The sequence below is a fragment of the Haliaeetus albicilla genome, chromosome 30 (assembly GCF_947461875.1).
Source record: "Haliaeetus albicilla chromosome 30, bHalAlb1.1, whole genome shotgun sequence".
Classification (NCBI taxonomy): Eukaryota; Metazoa; Chordata; class Aves; order Accipitriformes; family Accipitridae; genus Haliaeetus; species Haliaeetus albicilla.
In genome coordinates, this window is record NC_091512.1 from 271,054 (window position 1) to 287,466 (window position 16,413).

Sequence of the window (16,413 nt, forward strand, 5' to 3'; positions counted from 1 at the left end):
GACGTCGCCAGGCCATCTCCAAAAGCCACCGCGCCAGGTTCAACCATCACGTGGTGGCCATCGCGCTGTGCTACCACGCTCCTTCGTTAGGTGCTAACGAGGGGGCCACGACGAGGGACCGCGGTACAGAGAAGCCACCGTCCCCTCCCAAGCCTGGTGGATCACCAGGTTGTCCACACCAGTTCATCGTGGTGTCCACACCGGTTCATTGTGGTGGCCACACCGGTTCATCATGGTGGCCACCATGCCAGGACACGGGCCACCATGTGCCCCGCCCCTTCGTTAAGCCTTAACGAAGCTGCCGCCACGCTGGAGGACTCCGTGGAGATGCCACCAACCCTGTTGTGTTCGGTCGACGTCGCCAGGCCATCTCCAAAAGCCACCGCGCCAGGTTCAACCATCACGTGGTGGCCATCGCGCTGTGCTACCACGCTCCTTCGTTAGGCGCTAACGAGGGGGCCACGACGAGGGACCGCGGTACAGAGAAGCCACCATCCCCTCCCAAGCCTGGTGGATCACTGGGTTGTCCACACCGGTTCATCGTGGTGGCCAAACCGGTTCATTGTGGTGGCCACACTGGTTCATCATGGTGGCCACCATGCCAGGACACGGGCCACCATGTGCCCCGCCCCTTCGTTAAGCCTTAACGAAGCTGCCGCCACGCTGGAGGACTCCGTGGAGATGCCACCAACCCTGTTGTGTTCGGTCGACGTCGCCAGGCCATCTCCAAAAGCCACCGCGCCAGGTTCAACCATCACGTGGTGGCCATCGCGCTGTGCTACCACGCTCCTTCGTTAGGCGCTAACGAGGGGGCCACGACGAGGGACCGCGGTACAGAGAAGCCACCGTCCCCTCCCAAGCCTGGTGGATCACCAGGTTGTCCACACCGGTTCATCGTGGTGGCCAAACCGGTTCATTGTGGTGGCCACACCGGTTCATCATGGTGGCCACCATGCCAGGACACGGGCCACCATGTGCCCCGCCCCTTCGTTAAGCCTTAACGAAGCTGCCGCCACGCTGGAGGACTCCGTGGAGATGCCACCAACCCTGTTGTGTTCGGTCGACGTCGCCAGGCCATCTCCAAAAGCCACCGCGCCAGGTTCAACCATCACGTGGTGGCCATCGTGCTGTGCTACCACGCTCCTTCGTTATCTCCTAATTGGGACCCCACGCCGCCGGCACCCGGTAAGCACCCCGTTTTCCATCTCCGAGCCGTCCTACGGACCGCACGCCGGGTCGCCGTCGGGGTGGACCTTCAGGTGACGGGTGAACTGGGGCTTGTAGCGGAAACGTTTGCCGCAGCGCCCGCAACCGTAAGGTTTCTCGCCGGTGTGGATGCGTTGGTGCTTGACCAAGTTGGAGCTGACGCAGAAACTCTTGCCGCAAGCGCCGCACCGGAACGGTCTTTCGCCCGTGTGGGTCCTCTGGTGCTCGATGAGGGTGGAGCTCTGCCCAAAAGCCTTCCCGCATTCCCCGCAACGGTACGGTCGCTCGCCGGTGTGGGTCCGTTGGTGGGACGCTAAGTGGGTCTTCTTCTTGAACCGTTTCTCGCATTGCCCGCAGGAGAAAGGTTTTTCACCGGTGTGGGTCCTCTCGTGCTTGACCAAGTTGGAACTGAGGCCGAAGGTCTTGCCGCAACGCCTGCAACCGTAGGGTTTCTCCCCGGTGTGGGTCCGGAGATGTTTGACCAAGTTGGAGTTCCGTCCGAAGGTCTTGCCGCATTCGGGACAGGCGTAAGGCGTTTCGCCGGTGTGGGTTCGGCGATGCTCGGTCAAGGTGGAGCTGCGGCTGAAGGCGCGGGAGCAAACCGGGCAGGCGTAGGGTTTTTCGCCGGTGTGGGTCCGGAGGTGTTCGGCCAAGGTGGAGCTGCGGCTGAAGCTCTTCTCGCATTGGCCGCAGGTGAAGGGACGTTCGCCCGTGTGGGTCCGTTGGTGCTCGATCAGGTTGGAGCTCTGCCCGAAGGTCTTGCCGCACTCGGTGCAGCGGTAGGGTTTCGGCGGCGTCCTGCCGCCTTCCAGGAGACCCAGCAGGTTGATGAAACCACGCGGGCGACCACCGCTGCGGGCTGGTGTCACGGTGCCTGGGAGAGGAACATCCATTGGGTTGTTGTTCTGCCACGGAAGGATGTTCTCCAAAGAAGAACATCTCCCACTGGGTTGTTTTTCTACCACGGAGGGATGTTCTCAAAAGAACATCTCCTGCTGGGTCGTTGTTCTACCACGGAGGCATGTTCTTGAAAGAAGAACATCTCCCAGTGGGTCATTGGGATGTTCTCCAAAGAAGAACATCTCCTGGTGGTTGTTCTACCACGGAGGGATGTTCTCCAAAGAAGAACATCTCTCGGCGGGTCATTGTTCTACCATGGAGGGACGTTCTCGAAAGAAGAACATCTCCTGGTGGGTCATTGGGATGTTCTCGGAAGAAGAACATCTCCTGGTGGGTCATTGTTCTACCACGGAGGGATGTTCTCGAAAGAAGAACATCTCCTGGTGGGTCATTGGGATGTTCTCGGAAGAAGAACATCTCCCGTTGGGTTGTTCTACCATGGAGGGATGTTCTTGAAAGAAGAACATCACCCAGTGGGTCATCGGGATGTTCTCCAAACAAGAACATCTCCTGGTGGTTGTTCTACCACGGAGGGATGTTCTCAAACAAGAACATCTCGTGGTGGGTCATTGTTCTACCATGGAGGGATGTTTTCGAAAGAAGAACATTTCCTGGTGGTTGTTCTACCACGGAGGCATGTTCTTGAAAGAAAAACATCACCCAGTGGGTCATTGGGATGTTCTCCAAAGAAGAACATCTCCTGGTGGTTGATTCTACCACGGAGGCATGTTCTTGAAAGAAGAACATCTCCCGGTGGGTCATTGTTCTACCATGAAGGGATGTTCTTGAAAGAAGAACATCACCCAGTGGGTCATTGGGATGTTCTCGAAAGAAGAACATCTCCTGGTGGGTCGTCGTTCTACCATAGAGGGATGTTCTCGAAAGAAGAACATCTCCCAGTGGGTCATTGCTCTACCACAGAGGGATGTTCTCGGAAGAAGAACATCTCCCGGTGGGTCATTGAGATATTCTCCAAAGAAGAACATCTCCTGGTGGGTCGTTGTTCTACCACAGAGGGATGTTCTTGGAAGAAGAACATCTCCCGGTGGGTCATTGCTCTACCACGGAGGGATGTTCTCCAAAGAAGAACATCTCCTGGTGGGTCGTTGCTCTACCACGGAGGGATGTTCTCCAAAGAAGAACATCTCCTGGTGGGTCGTTGGGATGTTCTCCAAGGAACAACATCTCCCGGTGGGTCGTTGTTCTACCACGAAGGGTTCTTCCATGCAGAACAACGTCTCCCAGATGGTATTTTCTCCACCGTGGAAGACTATTCCCAGCAGAAGACCCTCTCCTAGCCCACATTTTCCCCATTTTGGGGGTTTTTCCCCCAAAAGATCATCTCCCAGGTCCTCTTCGCCCCCCCCACCAGACCCGTCCCCGTGTCCGTCCCCCCCCCTTACCGGCGCAGGGCCCCGTGGGGACGTCCCCGTCCCCCTGGTCCTGGGGAGGACGCGGCTTCTCCTCCGGCTCCATCGCGCCGGCTGCGGGTGGTGGGTGGAAAATATCGGGGAAAAAAAAGGCAAAAAATGAAAAAAAAAAAAAAAAAAAAGACATCCGCCCCATGCTTTTCACCAAAATCAGGTGGTTTTCCCCTGAAAACGCACCCTCCTGCCAGTAGTTAATTTGCAAATCCCCATACCATGGAGCAGTTGGCCCAATTTCCCTCTTTTTCACCCCAAAATACCCCTCCCAATGAGGTAATCCTGCACCTTGATTCCTGGGATGAATCAACCCATTTTTCCCCTTTTTCACCCCAAAACACAATCCCCATAATCAGTTAATTTTGCATCCCAGCATCCGAGAGCAACCGACCCTTTTTCCCCCTTTTTCACCCCAAAACATGATCCCCAAAATCAGTTAATTTTGCATCCCTGAATCTGAGAGCAAGTGGCCCATTTCCCCCCTTTTTCACCCCAAAACACAATCCCTGCAAGGAGTTAATTTTGCAACCCACCTCCCACCCATGAGCAACTGACCCATTTTCCCCCTTTTTCACCCCAAGACCAGTTAATTTTGCACCCCCACAACTGAGAGCAACCGGCCCATTTTCCCCCTTTTTTACCCCAAAAAACAATCCCCACAAGGAGTTAATTTTGCACCCCCACATCTGAGAGCAACCGACCCATTTTTCCCCTTTTCACCCCAAAACACAATCCCTACAAAGAGTTAATTTTTCACCCCCACATCTAAGAGCAACTGGCCCATTTTCCCCTTTTTTTCACCCCAAATCACGATCCCCAAAATCAGTTATTTTTGCACCCCCGCATCTGAGAGCAACCGGCCCATTTTCCCCCTTTTTCACCCCAAAACACAATCCCTGCAATGAGTTAATTTTGGAACCCCACATCTGAGAGGAACCGGCCCATTTTCCCCTTTTTTTACCCCAAAACATGATCCCCACAAAGAGTTAATGTTGTACCCTCACATCCGAGAGCAACTGACCCATTTTCCCCCCTTTTCACCCCAAAACACAATCCCCACAAGGAGTTAAATTTGCACCCCCACATCTGAGAGCAACCGGCCCATTTTCCCCCTTTTTTACCCCAAAACATGATCCCCACAAAGAGTTAATGTTGTACCCTCACATCCGAGAGCAACTGACCCATTTTCCCCCCTTTTCACCCCAAAACACAATCCCCACAAGGAGTTAAATTTGCACCCCCACATCTGAGAGCAACCGGCCCATTTTTCCCCTTTTTCACCCCAAAACACAATCCCCACAAGGAGTTAATTTTGCACGCCTGCATCTGAGAGCAACCGACCCATTTTCTCCCTTTTTCACCCCAAAACACAATCCCCACAATCAGTTAAATTTGCACCCCCGCATCCGAGAACAACCGGCCCATTTTCCCCCTTTTTCACCCCAAAACACAATCCCCGCACGGAGTTAATTTTGCAACCCACCTCCCACCTGAGAGCAACCGAGCAACCGTCCTATTTTCCCCTTTTTTCACCCCAAAACACCCCCCTTCCCTTCCCAGCCCCAGCCTGAGCGATTGACCCATTTTCCCCCTTTTTCACCCCAAATCCGGGGTGGGGGGGGACCCTCACCCCGGCCCTGTGAGCTCCTTGGTGCCGACAGGCCCAATCCAGGCTTTTTTCCACCCAAAACGGCGGCGCTTTGCCCGTTCTGGACAATGGTGGCGGGAGAGCGGCGTTTCCTGCCGCAAAGGCTCCTGGGGACACGCCAAGCACACGCGTGGGCCTGGGAACACGCCAAGAACACGCATGGCCCCTGGGAACACGTGGAGGGACACGCGTGTTCTCTGGGAACACGTGAAGGGACAGCCGTGGCCCTGGGAACACGTAAGGGACACGCGTGGTCTTGGGAACATGGAAAGGGACATGCGTGTCCTCTGTGGACGTGTAAAGGGACACGTGTGGCCCCTGCACACGTGCAAAGGGACACGTGTGCGTCTGGGAACACGACAAGCACACGCGTGGCCTCTGGGAACACGTGAAGGGACACGCGTGTCCCCGGGAACACGTAAGGGACACACATGGTCTTGGGAACATGGAAAGGAACACGCATGTCCTCTGTGGACGTGTAAAGGGACACATGTAGCCCCTGCACACATGCAAGGGGACATGCGTGTGTCTGGGAACATGCCAAGCACATGCATGGCCCCTGGGAACACGTGAAGGGACAGCCATGGCCCCTGGGAACATGTGAAGGGAGGACACGCGTGGTCTTGGGAACATGGAAAGGAACACACATGTCCCCTGCGGACATGTAAAGGGACACGCGTGGCCCCTGCACATGCACAAAGGGACACGTGAGGGTCTGGGAACACGCCAAGCACACGCGTGGCCCCTGGGAACACGTGAAGGGACACGCGTGTGCTCTGGGAACACGTGAAGGGACAGCCGTGGCCCCGGGAACACGTAAGGGACATGCATGGTCTTGGGAACATGGAAAGGGACACACATGGCCCCTGGGAACACGTGAAGGGACACACGTGTTCTCTGGGAACACGTGAAGGGGCAGCCGTGGCCCTGGGAACACGTAAGAGACATGCGTGGTCTTGGGAACATGGAAAGGAACACACATGTCCTCTGTGGACGTGTAAAGGGACACGTGTGGCCCCTGCACATGCACAAAGGGACACGTGTGGGTCTGGGAACACGCCAAGCACACGCGTGGCCTCTGGGAACACGTGAAGGGACACGCGTGTCCTCTGGGAACACGTGAAGGGACAGCCGTGGCCCCGGGAACACGTAAGGGACATGCATGGTCTTGGGAACATGGAAAGGGACACACATGGCCCCTGGGAACACGTGAAGGGACACACGTGTTCTCTGGGAACACGTGAAGGGGCAGCCGTGGCCCTGGGAACACGTAAGAGACACGCGTGGTCTTGGGAACATGGAAAGGAACACACGTGTCCTCTGTGGACGTGTAAAGGGACACGTGTGGCCCCTGCACATGCACAAAGGGACACATGTGGGTCTGGGAACACGCCAAGCACACGCGTGGCCTCTGGGAACACGTGAAGGGACACGCGTGTCCTCTGGGAACACGTGAAGGGACAGCCGTGGCCCCGGGAACACGTAAGGGACATGCATGGTCTTGGGAACATGGAAAGGGACACACATGGCCCCTGGGAACACGTGAAGGGACACACGTGTTCTCTGGGAACACGTGAAGGGGCAGCCGTGGCCCCGGGAACACGTAAGGGACACGCATGGTCTTGGGAACATGGAAAGGAACACGTGTGTCCTCTGTGGATGTGTAAAGGGACACGTGTGGCCCCTGCACATGCACAAAGGGACACGTGTGGGTCTGGGAACACGCCAAGCACACGCGTGGCCTCTGGGAACACGTGAAGGGACACGCGTGTCCTCTGGGAACATGTAAGGGACACGTGTGGTCTTGGGAACATGTAAAGGAACACGCGTGTCCCCTGTGGACGTGTAAAGGGACACACGTGGCCCCTGGGAACACGTGAAGGGACACGCGTGTCCTCTGGGAACACGTGAAGGCTCCCAGTTACCTCCCAGTGCCCCCCCCCAGTGCTCCCATTGACCCACCCAGTGCTCCCAGTAACAGCCAGTGCCGTCCCAAATCCCATTAACCCTTCAGTGGCCCTTTTGGTCACAACCAGTGCTCCCAGTACACCCAGTATCCCCCCTCAATCCCTTCCCAGTGGCCCTTGTGATGCCTCCCAGTGCTCCCAGTACCCTCAGTGCACCCTCAAATCCCTTCCCAGTGCTCCCAGTGCCCCCTGAAATCCTGGCCGGTGCTCCCAGTAACCCCCCAGTGCCCCCCCAACTGCCTCCCCACTGCTCCCAGTGCCCCTCCCACTCCCACCAGTGCTCCCAGTGCCCCTTGTAGTCCCTCCCATTGCTCCCAGTACCCCCCCAACTCCCACCTCACTGCTCCCAGTGCCCCTCCCACCCCCACCAGTGCCCCCCAACTCCTGCCCAGTGCTCCCAGTAACTCCCAGTGCTCCCCAAAGCCACCCCAGTGCTCCCAGTACCCCCCAACTACCACCCCATTGCTCCCAGTGCCCCCCCACTCCCTCCCAGTGCTCCCAGTAATCCTGCCCAGTGCTCCCTGTAACTCCTAGTGCCACCCCAGTGCTCCCAGTACCCCCACAACTCCCACCCCATTGCTCCCAGTGCCCCCCCACTCCCTCCCAGTGCCCCCTGAAATCCTGCCCAGTGCTCCCAGTACCCCCCAACTCCCACCCCATTGTTCCCAGTGCCCCTCCCACCCCCACCAGTGCTCTCAGTAATCCTGCCCAGTGCTCCCAGCAACTCCCAGTGACCCCCGAAAGCCCTTCCCAGTGCTGCCAGTACCCCCCCAACTCCCACCCCATTGATCCCAGTGGCCCTTGTAGTCCCTCCCATTGCTCCCAGTATCCCCCCAACTCCCACCCCATTGCTCCCAGTGCCCCTCCCACCCCCACCAGTGCTCCCAGTAATCCTGCCCAGTGCTCCCAGCAACTCCCAGTGATCCCCCAAAGCCCTTCCCAGTGCTCCCAGTACCCCCCCCAACTACCACCCCATTGTTCCCAGTGCCCCTCCCACCACTCCAGTGCTCCCAGTAATCCTGCCCAGTGCTCCCAGTAACTCCTAGTGCCTCCCCAAAGCCACCCCAGTGCTCCCAGTACCCCCCAACTCCCACTGCATTGCTCCCAGTGCCCCTCTCACCCCACCAGTGCTCCCAGCAATCCTGCCCAGTGCTCCCAGTACCCCCCAACTACCACCTCATTGCTCCCAATGCCCCTCCCACCCCCACCAGTGCTCCCAGTAATCCTACCCAGTGCTCCCAGTAACACCTAGTGCCCCCCCAATGCTCCCAGTACCCTCCAACTCCCACCCCATTGTTCCCAGTGCCCTTCCCACCCCTATCAGTGCTCCCAGTAATCCTGCCCACTGCTCCCAGTAACTCCCAGTGCCCCCCAAAGCCACCCCAGTGCTCCCAGTATCCCCCCACCTCCCCTCCCATCGCTCCCAGTGTCCCTCCCACTCCCTCCCAGTGCCCCCCCCCCCCCGAACTCCTGCCCAGTCCTCCCAGTAACCCCCAGTCATAAACCACCGCAGTAGCCTTCACCACTATTTATTGACATACTGGGGGGACATCCCAGGCGTCCGGGGCAACTGGAAGTCACCTTCCCCTCCAAGATGTTTGGGTCCCCTCTACTGGGAGAGGTGGGATGGAGACGGGGTGGTGGGATGGGGACACGGAACTGGGATGGGGACACGGAACTGGGATGGGGACACGGGGACGTTCCCTGGGCTGGAGGAACGGCTTTGGGGCAGGATGAAGGAGTTGGGTGAGGACAAGGTGGTTCTCCAAGCTGGAAGATGCAGATCTTGGGCGGAACGATGGAGCTTGGGGTGGTCTTCCAAGACGAAGCCATGGTTTTGGGGTGCCACCATGGATCTGGGGCAGGATGAGGACCCCAGGGTGGTCCTCCGAGATGGAGATGGGGTCCTGGGCCAGGAGGAGGATCCTGGGATGGTCTTCCAAGACGAAGCCACAGCCTTGGGGCACCATGATGGACCTGGTCAAGATGAAGGATCCCGGTAGAGTCCTCCAAGATGAAGCCATGGCCTTGGGGCACCATGATGGTCCTGGGCCAGGATAAGGATCCTGGGATGGTCTTCCAAGACGAAGCCACGGCCTTGGGGCACCATGATGGACCTGGTCAAGATGAAGGATCCCGGTAGAGTCCTCCAAGATGAAGCCATGGCCTTGGGGCACCATGATGGTCCTGGGCCAGGATAAGGATCCTGGGATGGTCTTCCAAGATGAAGCCATGGCGTTGGGGCACCACGATGGACTTGGGTCAAGATGAAGGATCCTGGTAGAGTCCTCCAAGATGAAGCCATGGCCTTGGGGCACCACGATGGTCCTGGGCCAGGAGGAGGATCCTGGGATGGTCTTCCAAGATGAAGCCACGGGCTTGGGGCACCACGATGGACCTGGTCAAGATGAAGGATCCCGGTAGAGTCCTCCAAGACGAAGCCATGGCCTTGGGGCACCACGATGGTCCTGGGTCAGGATAAGGATCCTGGGATGGTTTTCCAAGATGAAGCCATGGCGTTGGGGCACCATGATGAACTTGGGCCAGGATAAGGATCCTGGGATGGTCTTCCAAGACAAAGTCATGGCCTTGGGGCACCACGATGGACCTGGGTCAAGATGAAGATCCTGGGATGGTCTTCCAAGATGAAGCCATGGCGTTGGGGCACCACGACGGACTTGGGTCAAGATGAAGGATCCCGGTAGAGTCCTCCAAGACGAAGCCATGGCCTTGGGGCACCATGATGGACCTGGGTCAGGATAAGGATCCTTGGGTGGTCTTCCAAGATGAAGCCACGGGCTTGGGGCACCACGATGGACCTGGTCAAGATGAAGGATCCCGGTAGAGTCCTCCAAGATGAAGCCATGGCCTTGGGGCACCATGATGGACCTGGGCCAGGATGACGATCCCAGATGGTCTTCCAAGACGAAGCCACGGGCTTGGGGCACCACGATGGACCTGGTCAAGATGAAGGATCCCGGTAGAGTCCTCCAAGACGAAGCCATGGCCTTGGGGCACCACGATGGACCTGGGTCAAGATGAAGATCCTGGGATGGTCTTCCAAGATGAAGCCATGGCGTTGGGGCACCATGATGAACTTGGGCCAGGATACGGATCCTGGGATGGTCTTCCAAGACAAAGTCATGGCCTTGGGGCACCACGATGGACCTGGGCCAGGATGACGATCCCAGATGGTCTTCCAAGACGAAGCCATGGCGTTGGGGCACCACGACAGACTTGGGTCAAGATGAAGGATCCCGGTAGAGTCCTCCAAGACGAAGCCATGGCCTTGGGGCACCACGATGGTCCTGGGCCAGGATAAGGATCCTGGGATGGTCTTCCAAGACGAAGCCACAGCCTTGGGGTACCACGATGGACTTGGGTCAAGATGAAGGATCCCGGTAGAGTCCTCCAAGACGAAGCCATGGCCTCGCGGCACGCTGACAGACCTGGCCCACGCTGAGGCACCCCAGCCTGGGTTGGCAGAGGTCTCAGGCAAGATGGGTGCGCTGGTGCTTGCTAAAGGCTGAGCTCCACCCGAAGGTCTTGCCGCACTGGGCGCAGCGGTAAGGCCGCTCGCCGGTGTGGGTGTGCCGGTGCTCCAGGAGGTTGGCGCTCTGCCGGAAGCTCTTGCCGCAGTCCCCGCAACGGTAGGGCCGCTCGCCGGTGTGGGTACGCCGGTGTTTGGCCAGGTGGGAGTTCTGGCAGAAGCTCTTGCCGCACAGCCCGCAGGTGTAGGGTCGCTCGCCGGTGTGGGTCCGCTGGTGCTGGATGAGGTTGGAGCTTTGCCGGAACGCCTTCCCGCACTCGGTGCAGCGGTAGGGCCGCTCGCCGGTGTGCGTCAACCTGTGCTTGGCCAGGTAAGAGCCGAGGGCGAAGCCCTTGCCGCAGAGCGGGCAGAAGTGCCGCTCGCCCGCCCCGTGGGTCCGCCGGTGCTCGGCCAGGTTGGAGCTCTGGCTGAAGATCTTGCCGCACTCGGGGCACTTGTAGGGTTTCTCGCCGGTGTGGGTTACCTGGTGCCGGAGGAGCTTGGAGCTCTGCCCGAAGGCTTTGCCGCACTCCGGGCACTTGTAGGGTTTGGCGGGCGGGCGGCAAGCCCGGAGGTGCCGGGCTAACCGGCAGCTCCAGAGGAAGGCGGCTCCGCAATGGGGACATCCCAACGGCTGCTCCGGTTGGTGATGCCGCAGCCCGGCCGGCTGAGCGTAGGCTTTGCCGCAAGCCTCGCAGCGGTAAGGTTTGGCCGCCGGACCGTGCCGTCGCCGGCGGTGCCGGGCCAGCTGGGCGCTGCCTTCGAAACGCTCGGGGCAGAGCGGGCAGGCGAAAGCGCCGGCGTGGGTTTGCCGGTGGAGGAGCAAGGTGCCGCCGTGCCGGAAGGCTTGGCCGCACTCCTCGCAGCGGTGCGGCCGGTCACGGTCGTCGTCGTCGCGGTCGTCGCCGTTGTCCTCGGCGGCGTCAGCCTGGTCCTTGCCGTCGCCGCCGTGATGTTTCTTCCGATGCCCGGCCAACGCCGCCGGCCGGGGGAACTGCTCGCCGCAATCCCGGCACCGGTGCCCGCCGTGGGCTCCCCGCCGGTGTTTGGCCAGGTCGGAGCTGACGGCGAAGCGACGGCCGCATTCCGGGCAGCCGTAGGGTCGCTCGCCGGTGTGGGTCCGCCGGTGGGTGGCCAACGTGGACTTACGACCGAAAGCCCGGCCGCATTCGGGGCAGCCGTAGGGTCGCTCGCCGGTGTGGGTCCGCCGGTGGTGGACCAAAGTGGAGCTCTGGCTGAAGCGGGCACCGCACTGACCGCAACGGAAAGGTTTCTCGCCGGTGTGGGTCCGCTGGTGCTCCAGGAGGGTGGACCCTCGGCTGAAGGCTTTGCCGCACTCGCCGCAGGCGTGGGGTTTGGCACCGGCGTGGCCCTTGCGGTGCTCCAGCAGGGACGAGCTCCAGCCGAAAGCCTTGCCGCACTCGCCGCAGCGGTAGGGACGCTCGCCCGTGTGAACCCGCCGGTGCTTCAGGAGGTTGGAGCTCTGGGCGAAGGCTTTGCCGCACTCGCCGCAGCGGTAGGGACGCGGGGTGGCTTCCCCGCCGCCGTCTTCCGCTTCTTCTTCTTCCTCCTCTTCCTCCTCCTCGCCTGCAAAGGAAAGAGGTCACCCGTGACTCGGTTTCCCCAACCCGCACCGCCGACGTGACGGCGAGGACTCACCCAGCAGCGGTTCGGCGGCAGCGGCCGGTCCTGATGGCGGCGGCGGCGGTGGGGAGCTGTGGAGGAAAACGAGGTTGGCTGGGGGTGACGTCAATTTTGGGGTGAAAGACCTTGGTTTTGGGGCGAAGGGGAAACCCTGGGGGGTAGGATGTCACCTTGGGGACAACATGGTGGCCCTGGGGACGTCCTCAGCGGCTGGAGCCACCCGAGGGCACGAGGAACCCACGTCCTCGTCCCCCGTGTCCCCATCTTTGTCCCTGTGCCTCAACCCCGTCCCCATTCCCATGTCCTCACGTCCCTGTGTCCCCGTCCCTGTGTCCCCGTCCCCGTCCCCATTCCCGTGTCCCCATCCCTGTGTCCCCATCCCCGTGTCCCCATTCCCGTGTCCCCATACCTGTGTCCGTCCCCATTCCCATGTCCCCATCCCAGTGTCCCTGTCACCGTGTCCCCATCCCCATGTCCGTCCCCATTCCCGTGTTCCCATCCCCGTGTCCCCATCCTCGTGTCCCCGTGTCCGTGTCCGTCCCCATTCCCGTGTCCCCATCCCCGTGTCCCCATCCCCGTGTCCCCGCCCCTATGTCCGTCCCTATTCCCGTGTCCCCATTCCCATGTCCCCATCCCCATGTCCGTCCCCATTCCCGTGTCCCCATTCCCGTGTACCCATCCCCGTGTCCCCATCCTCGTGTCCCCGTGTCCGTGTCCGTCCCCATTCCCGTGTCCCCATCCCCATGTCCCCATCCCCGTGTCCATCCCCATCCCAGTGTCCCCATTCCCGTATCCCCATCCCCGTGTCCCCATCCTCGTGTCCCCGTGTCCGTGTCCGTCCCCATTCCCGTGTCCCCATTCCCGTGTCCCCATCCCCGTGTCCCCATCCCCGTGTCCCCGTCCCCGTGTCCGTCCCCATTCCCGTGTCCCCATCCCCGTGTCCCCATCCTCGTGTCCCCGTGTCCGTGTCCGTCCCCATTCCCGTGTCCCCATTCCCATGTCCCCATCCCCGTGTCCATCCCCATCCCAGTGTCCCCATCCCCGTGTCCATCCCCATCCCAGTGTCCTCATTCCCGTGTCCCCATCCCCGTGTCCGTCCCCATTCCCGTGTCCCCATCCCCGTGTCCCCGTTCCCACCTGGCGGCCTCGGGGTCCTCCAGCGGGAAGGGTCCGTTGCTGTCACCGTCCTCCAGGAATTCGGGAACCGACGGGGACTCGTCCTGGGTGGGCGGGGGGCGGGGGGGGGGAAGTTTGGGGAGGGGGTAGCGGACGGACAGGCGGGGTACACCGTGTCACGGGGCAACACGTGCCACACGCCTGCCACACGTGTGTGGTCCTGGGGGGGGGAAGATCCTGCCCCATAACCCCTATGGGGGGGGCAGATCCCCCCTATAGCTCTTATGGGGGGCAGATCCCCCCTATCCAGCCCCTATGGAGGGCAGATCCCCCCCCCATAGCTCCTAAGGAGGCAAATCCCCCCCTCCAGCCCCTAACAGGGGGCAGATCTCCCCCCATAGCCCCTAAAGGGGCAGATCTCCCCCCTCCAGCCCCTAAAGGGGGCGCAGATCCCCCTTATAGTGCCTATGGGGGGGCAGATCCCCCCCCATAGCCCCTAAGGGGGGGCAAATCCCCCCCTCCATCCCCTATGGGGGGGCAGATCCCCCCTCCAGCCCCTATGGGGGGGGTCAGATCCCATCCCTCCCCCGTCCCCCCACTCACCTCCATTGTCCTCGGCCACGGCGAGGCCCCCCCTCCCCCCCCCCCAGGGGTCGGAGGTCAGAGGTCACAGGGGTCGGAGTGGGGGAGGGGGTTGAATTTTTTTTTGGGGGGGGGAGGGGGGGGTTGGGCCCCTTTGGCGGCCGCCGGCCCCGGGGGCTGCTGGGAGGACGCCCCCTCCCCTTCCCCGCAGCGTCACGCGTGTCATCGGTGGCGTCACCGGCTGCGTCACACGGGGAGGGGGGGAGGGGCGGGGCGGAGGGAGCCCCCCCGAGCTTCCCCCTCCGCCCTCCCCCCCTCTTCCTGTCCCTGCCCCCCCACTTCCTCTTCCTCTTCCTCCTGTTTCCCGGACCTCTTGGTTCCCCTTCCACGCCGGGTGAGTCGGCGAACCTCAAATTTGCCGGATTTCACCCCAATTCGAGGGGCTGGGAGGGTGGGGTGGGGGTGGGGTGGGGCGGGGCAGGGCGTGAGAGGGGTGGGGCAATTAGCGCTGCAATTAAGGGCGGCGGCGATCAGCTCAAGCGTAATCGCGGTTGAGTTTAATCGCGATCGCGTTTAATCGCGATCCAGTCGCTGCCATCGACCCCATCGCGTTTGGTCGCGACTCAAGTCGGGAGCTCTCACCGCAAGAATTGAAATTCGCTGAAATTCGCGAATTGCAGCCCGTGGAACTAATTGCTGTTAATTGCAACTCAGGGCGCCCGGTGCGATTCTTGAACCCGATGCGGTGATGGCGATCGACGTGGCGACGGAGATGAGCTGCAATTAATTTTCTCGCCGGCCGAACCTGACCCGAGCGTGGCTGATTGGTTATTGATGATTGTTATTGACGAATTAATTTATTGTTGGGATTAATTGGGCAGGCAGGATGCCGAAGGGACCCCGGCAGCGCCCAGCGGAGCGGTACCGCCTGAAGTACAGCCGGCTGCGGCGGGCGGCGCGGGCGCTGGTCTTCGAGAACGGGGCCCTCTGCGATGAGGTGGCCCGGTTGGAGGCCAAGTGCCTACGGGCACGGGACGAGCGCCGTTTCCTTCTCACCCGGCTCCTCCAACTCCGGGCGATGGCCGGCCCCGAGGAGATCACCGGTGAGGTCACCGGCCGCCGGCCTCGCCGTGGCGGGTCCCGGGCCGATGGGTCAAGAGACGGAGGGAAAGACGGGGCACGGTCAACTGGAGGAAGAGAGGGGTCAAGAGAGGGGTCAAGGCCAACTGGGTCAAGAGATGGAGCGAGGGATGGGGCGCGGTCAACCGGGTCAAGAGACGGGCCAAGAGACGAGCCGAGGCCAACTGGGCCAAGAGATGGACCGAGAGATGAGTCAAGGCCGAGTGGCTCAAGGCCGGTTGGGTCAAGAGATGAGTCAAGGCCAACTGGCTCAAGGCCGGTTGGGTCAAGAGACGGGGTGAGGCCAACTGGCTCCAGAGATGGACCAAGAGATGGTCCAGGAGACGCGTCAAGGTCCAATGGGGCGAGAGACGGGCCGAGAGACGGTTCAAGGACAGCAGGGCCGAGAGACGGCCCAAGAGATGACTCAAGAGATGGGTTGAGGCCAGCGGGGCCGCGGGACGGCCCAAGAGACGACTTGAGGCCAAACGGGCCGAGAGGCGGCCCCAAGTTGGACGTGCCGCCAGCGGCCATCTTGAGACCACCTGAGGACACCTCCAGCCCGGCTGGGCCACCGGCGGCCATCTTAAGGCCACCCCCCCGCCGGCGCGGTGGGACGTTGACTCTGCCCTTGGCGCTGGGACCTCTGACAGTGCACAGCCTGGGTGTTGGTGGTTTGGGGCCGGGGGCCATCTTGCCCCTGGGCTTCCATAGCACCCGCCTCTTCACCAGCACCCGCCGGCCGGCTCGCCGCTGCCTGTACACCTGCCGGATCGTGGCCGGTCCCCGCTGCGAGATCGTGTCGGAGGATGAGCCTGGGAGGGTGCTGGCGGGACCCACGCCTGATGTCTGCCATGGCCGGCTCCTCCAGGCTCTTGGGGAAGCCGGGGGGCGGGCCCGGGCAATGCCACCGGCCCCTGGTGCTGGCGCCGACTTCTTCGGCCTCACCCACCCCACTGTCCGCCGGCTCCTCCAAGGAGAAGCTGGGGCCTTCCTCCACCCCGAGGACGAGGAGGAAGAAGAGGAGGAGGAGGAGGAGGAGGATGACGACGACGAGGACGATGAAGAGGAGGAGGAGGAAGAAGGGGCCGCCCCAGCCTTTGCCTACGCCGACATCTTCCTTGGCAGCCCCACCGGCTCTGATGAGTGACCCCCCCCACCCCACCCCGTCCCCCAAATAAATGACCCTGCCCTCCGCTGCCACCATGTTTGTTGGGGGGGCGGGGGGGGGCACCTGGGACCTCGCCCCCCATGCCTGGGTTCTCCCAGCCCTCCCCC

General features: G+C 61.3%; 2 protein-coding genes across 50 annotated transcripts; one reads left to right on the forward strand and one right to left on the reverse strand.

Annotated features, from left to right (window-relative positions):
• Nucleotides 1-500: 500 nt before the first annotated feature.
• On the reverse strand, nucleotides 501-14,236 carry LOC138683049 (zinc finger protein 436-like). Of its 49 annotated transcripts, none has more exons than XR_011322830.1 (6): nucleotides 14,038-14,230; nucleotides 13,456-13,538; nucleotides 12,334-12,389; nucleotides 10,524-12,261; nucleotides 10,383-10,453; nucleotides 8,659-10,034 (listed from the first exon to the last, which is right to left on the reverse strand). XR_011322830.1 is itself a non-coding variant. In XM_069774581.1 (5 exons), exons 1-5 carry the CDS (start codon nucleotides 14,041-14,043, stop codon nucleotides 1,218-1,220), a joined length of 2,547 nt encoding a protein of 848 aa, XP_069630682.1. In that variant the 5' UTR covers nucleotides 14,044-14,236; the 3' UTR covers nucleotides 524-1,217. The 49 variants fall into 49 exon arrangements, 3 of the variants coding, with proteins under 3 accessions (XP_069630681.1, XP_069630680.1, XP_069630682.1); XR_011322818.1 differs by having other exon boundaries at nucleotides 8,659-10,173; XR_011322812.1 differs by having other exon boundaries at nucleotides 8,659-10,313.
• A 91-nt stretch (nucleotides 14,237-14,327) lies between these two features.
• LOC138683051 (transforming growth factor beta regulator 1-like) lies at nucleotides 14,328-16,336 on the forward strand. Its single transcript, XM_069774587.1, has 2 exons — nucleotides 14,328-14,410; nucleotides 14,898-16,336. The coding sequence occupies exon 2, from the start codon at nucleotides 14,903-14,905 to the stop codon at nucleotides 16,283-16,285; it is 1,383 nt and encodes a 460-aa protein (XP_069630688.1). The 5' UTR covers nucleotides 14,328-14,410; nucleotides 14,898-14,902; the 3' UTR covers nucleotides 16,286-16,336.
• The last annotated feature ends 77 nt before the right edge of the window (nucleotides 16,337-16,413 follow it).

Excerpts from the sequence above, each read along its gene's own strand:
- LOC138683049 (XM_069774581.1), bottom strand. Across the intron at positions 12,390-13,455 it reads GAGGACCCCGAGGCCGCCAG|CTCCCCACCGCCGCCGCCGC; the intron begins GTGGGAACGGGG and ends TTTCCTCCACAG. Across the intron at positions 2,004-10,645 it reads GCAAGCACCAGCGCACCCAT|ACGCCGCCGAAACCCTACCG; the intron begins CTTGCCTGAGAC and ends GAAGGCGGCAGG.
- LOC138683051 (XM_069774587.1), top strand. The coding sequence starts at position 14,903 with ATGCCGAAGGGACCCCGGCAGCGCCCAGCGGAGCGGTACCGCCTGAAG.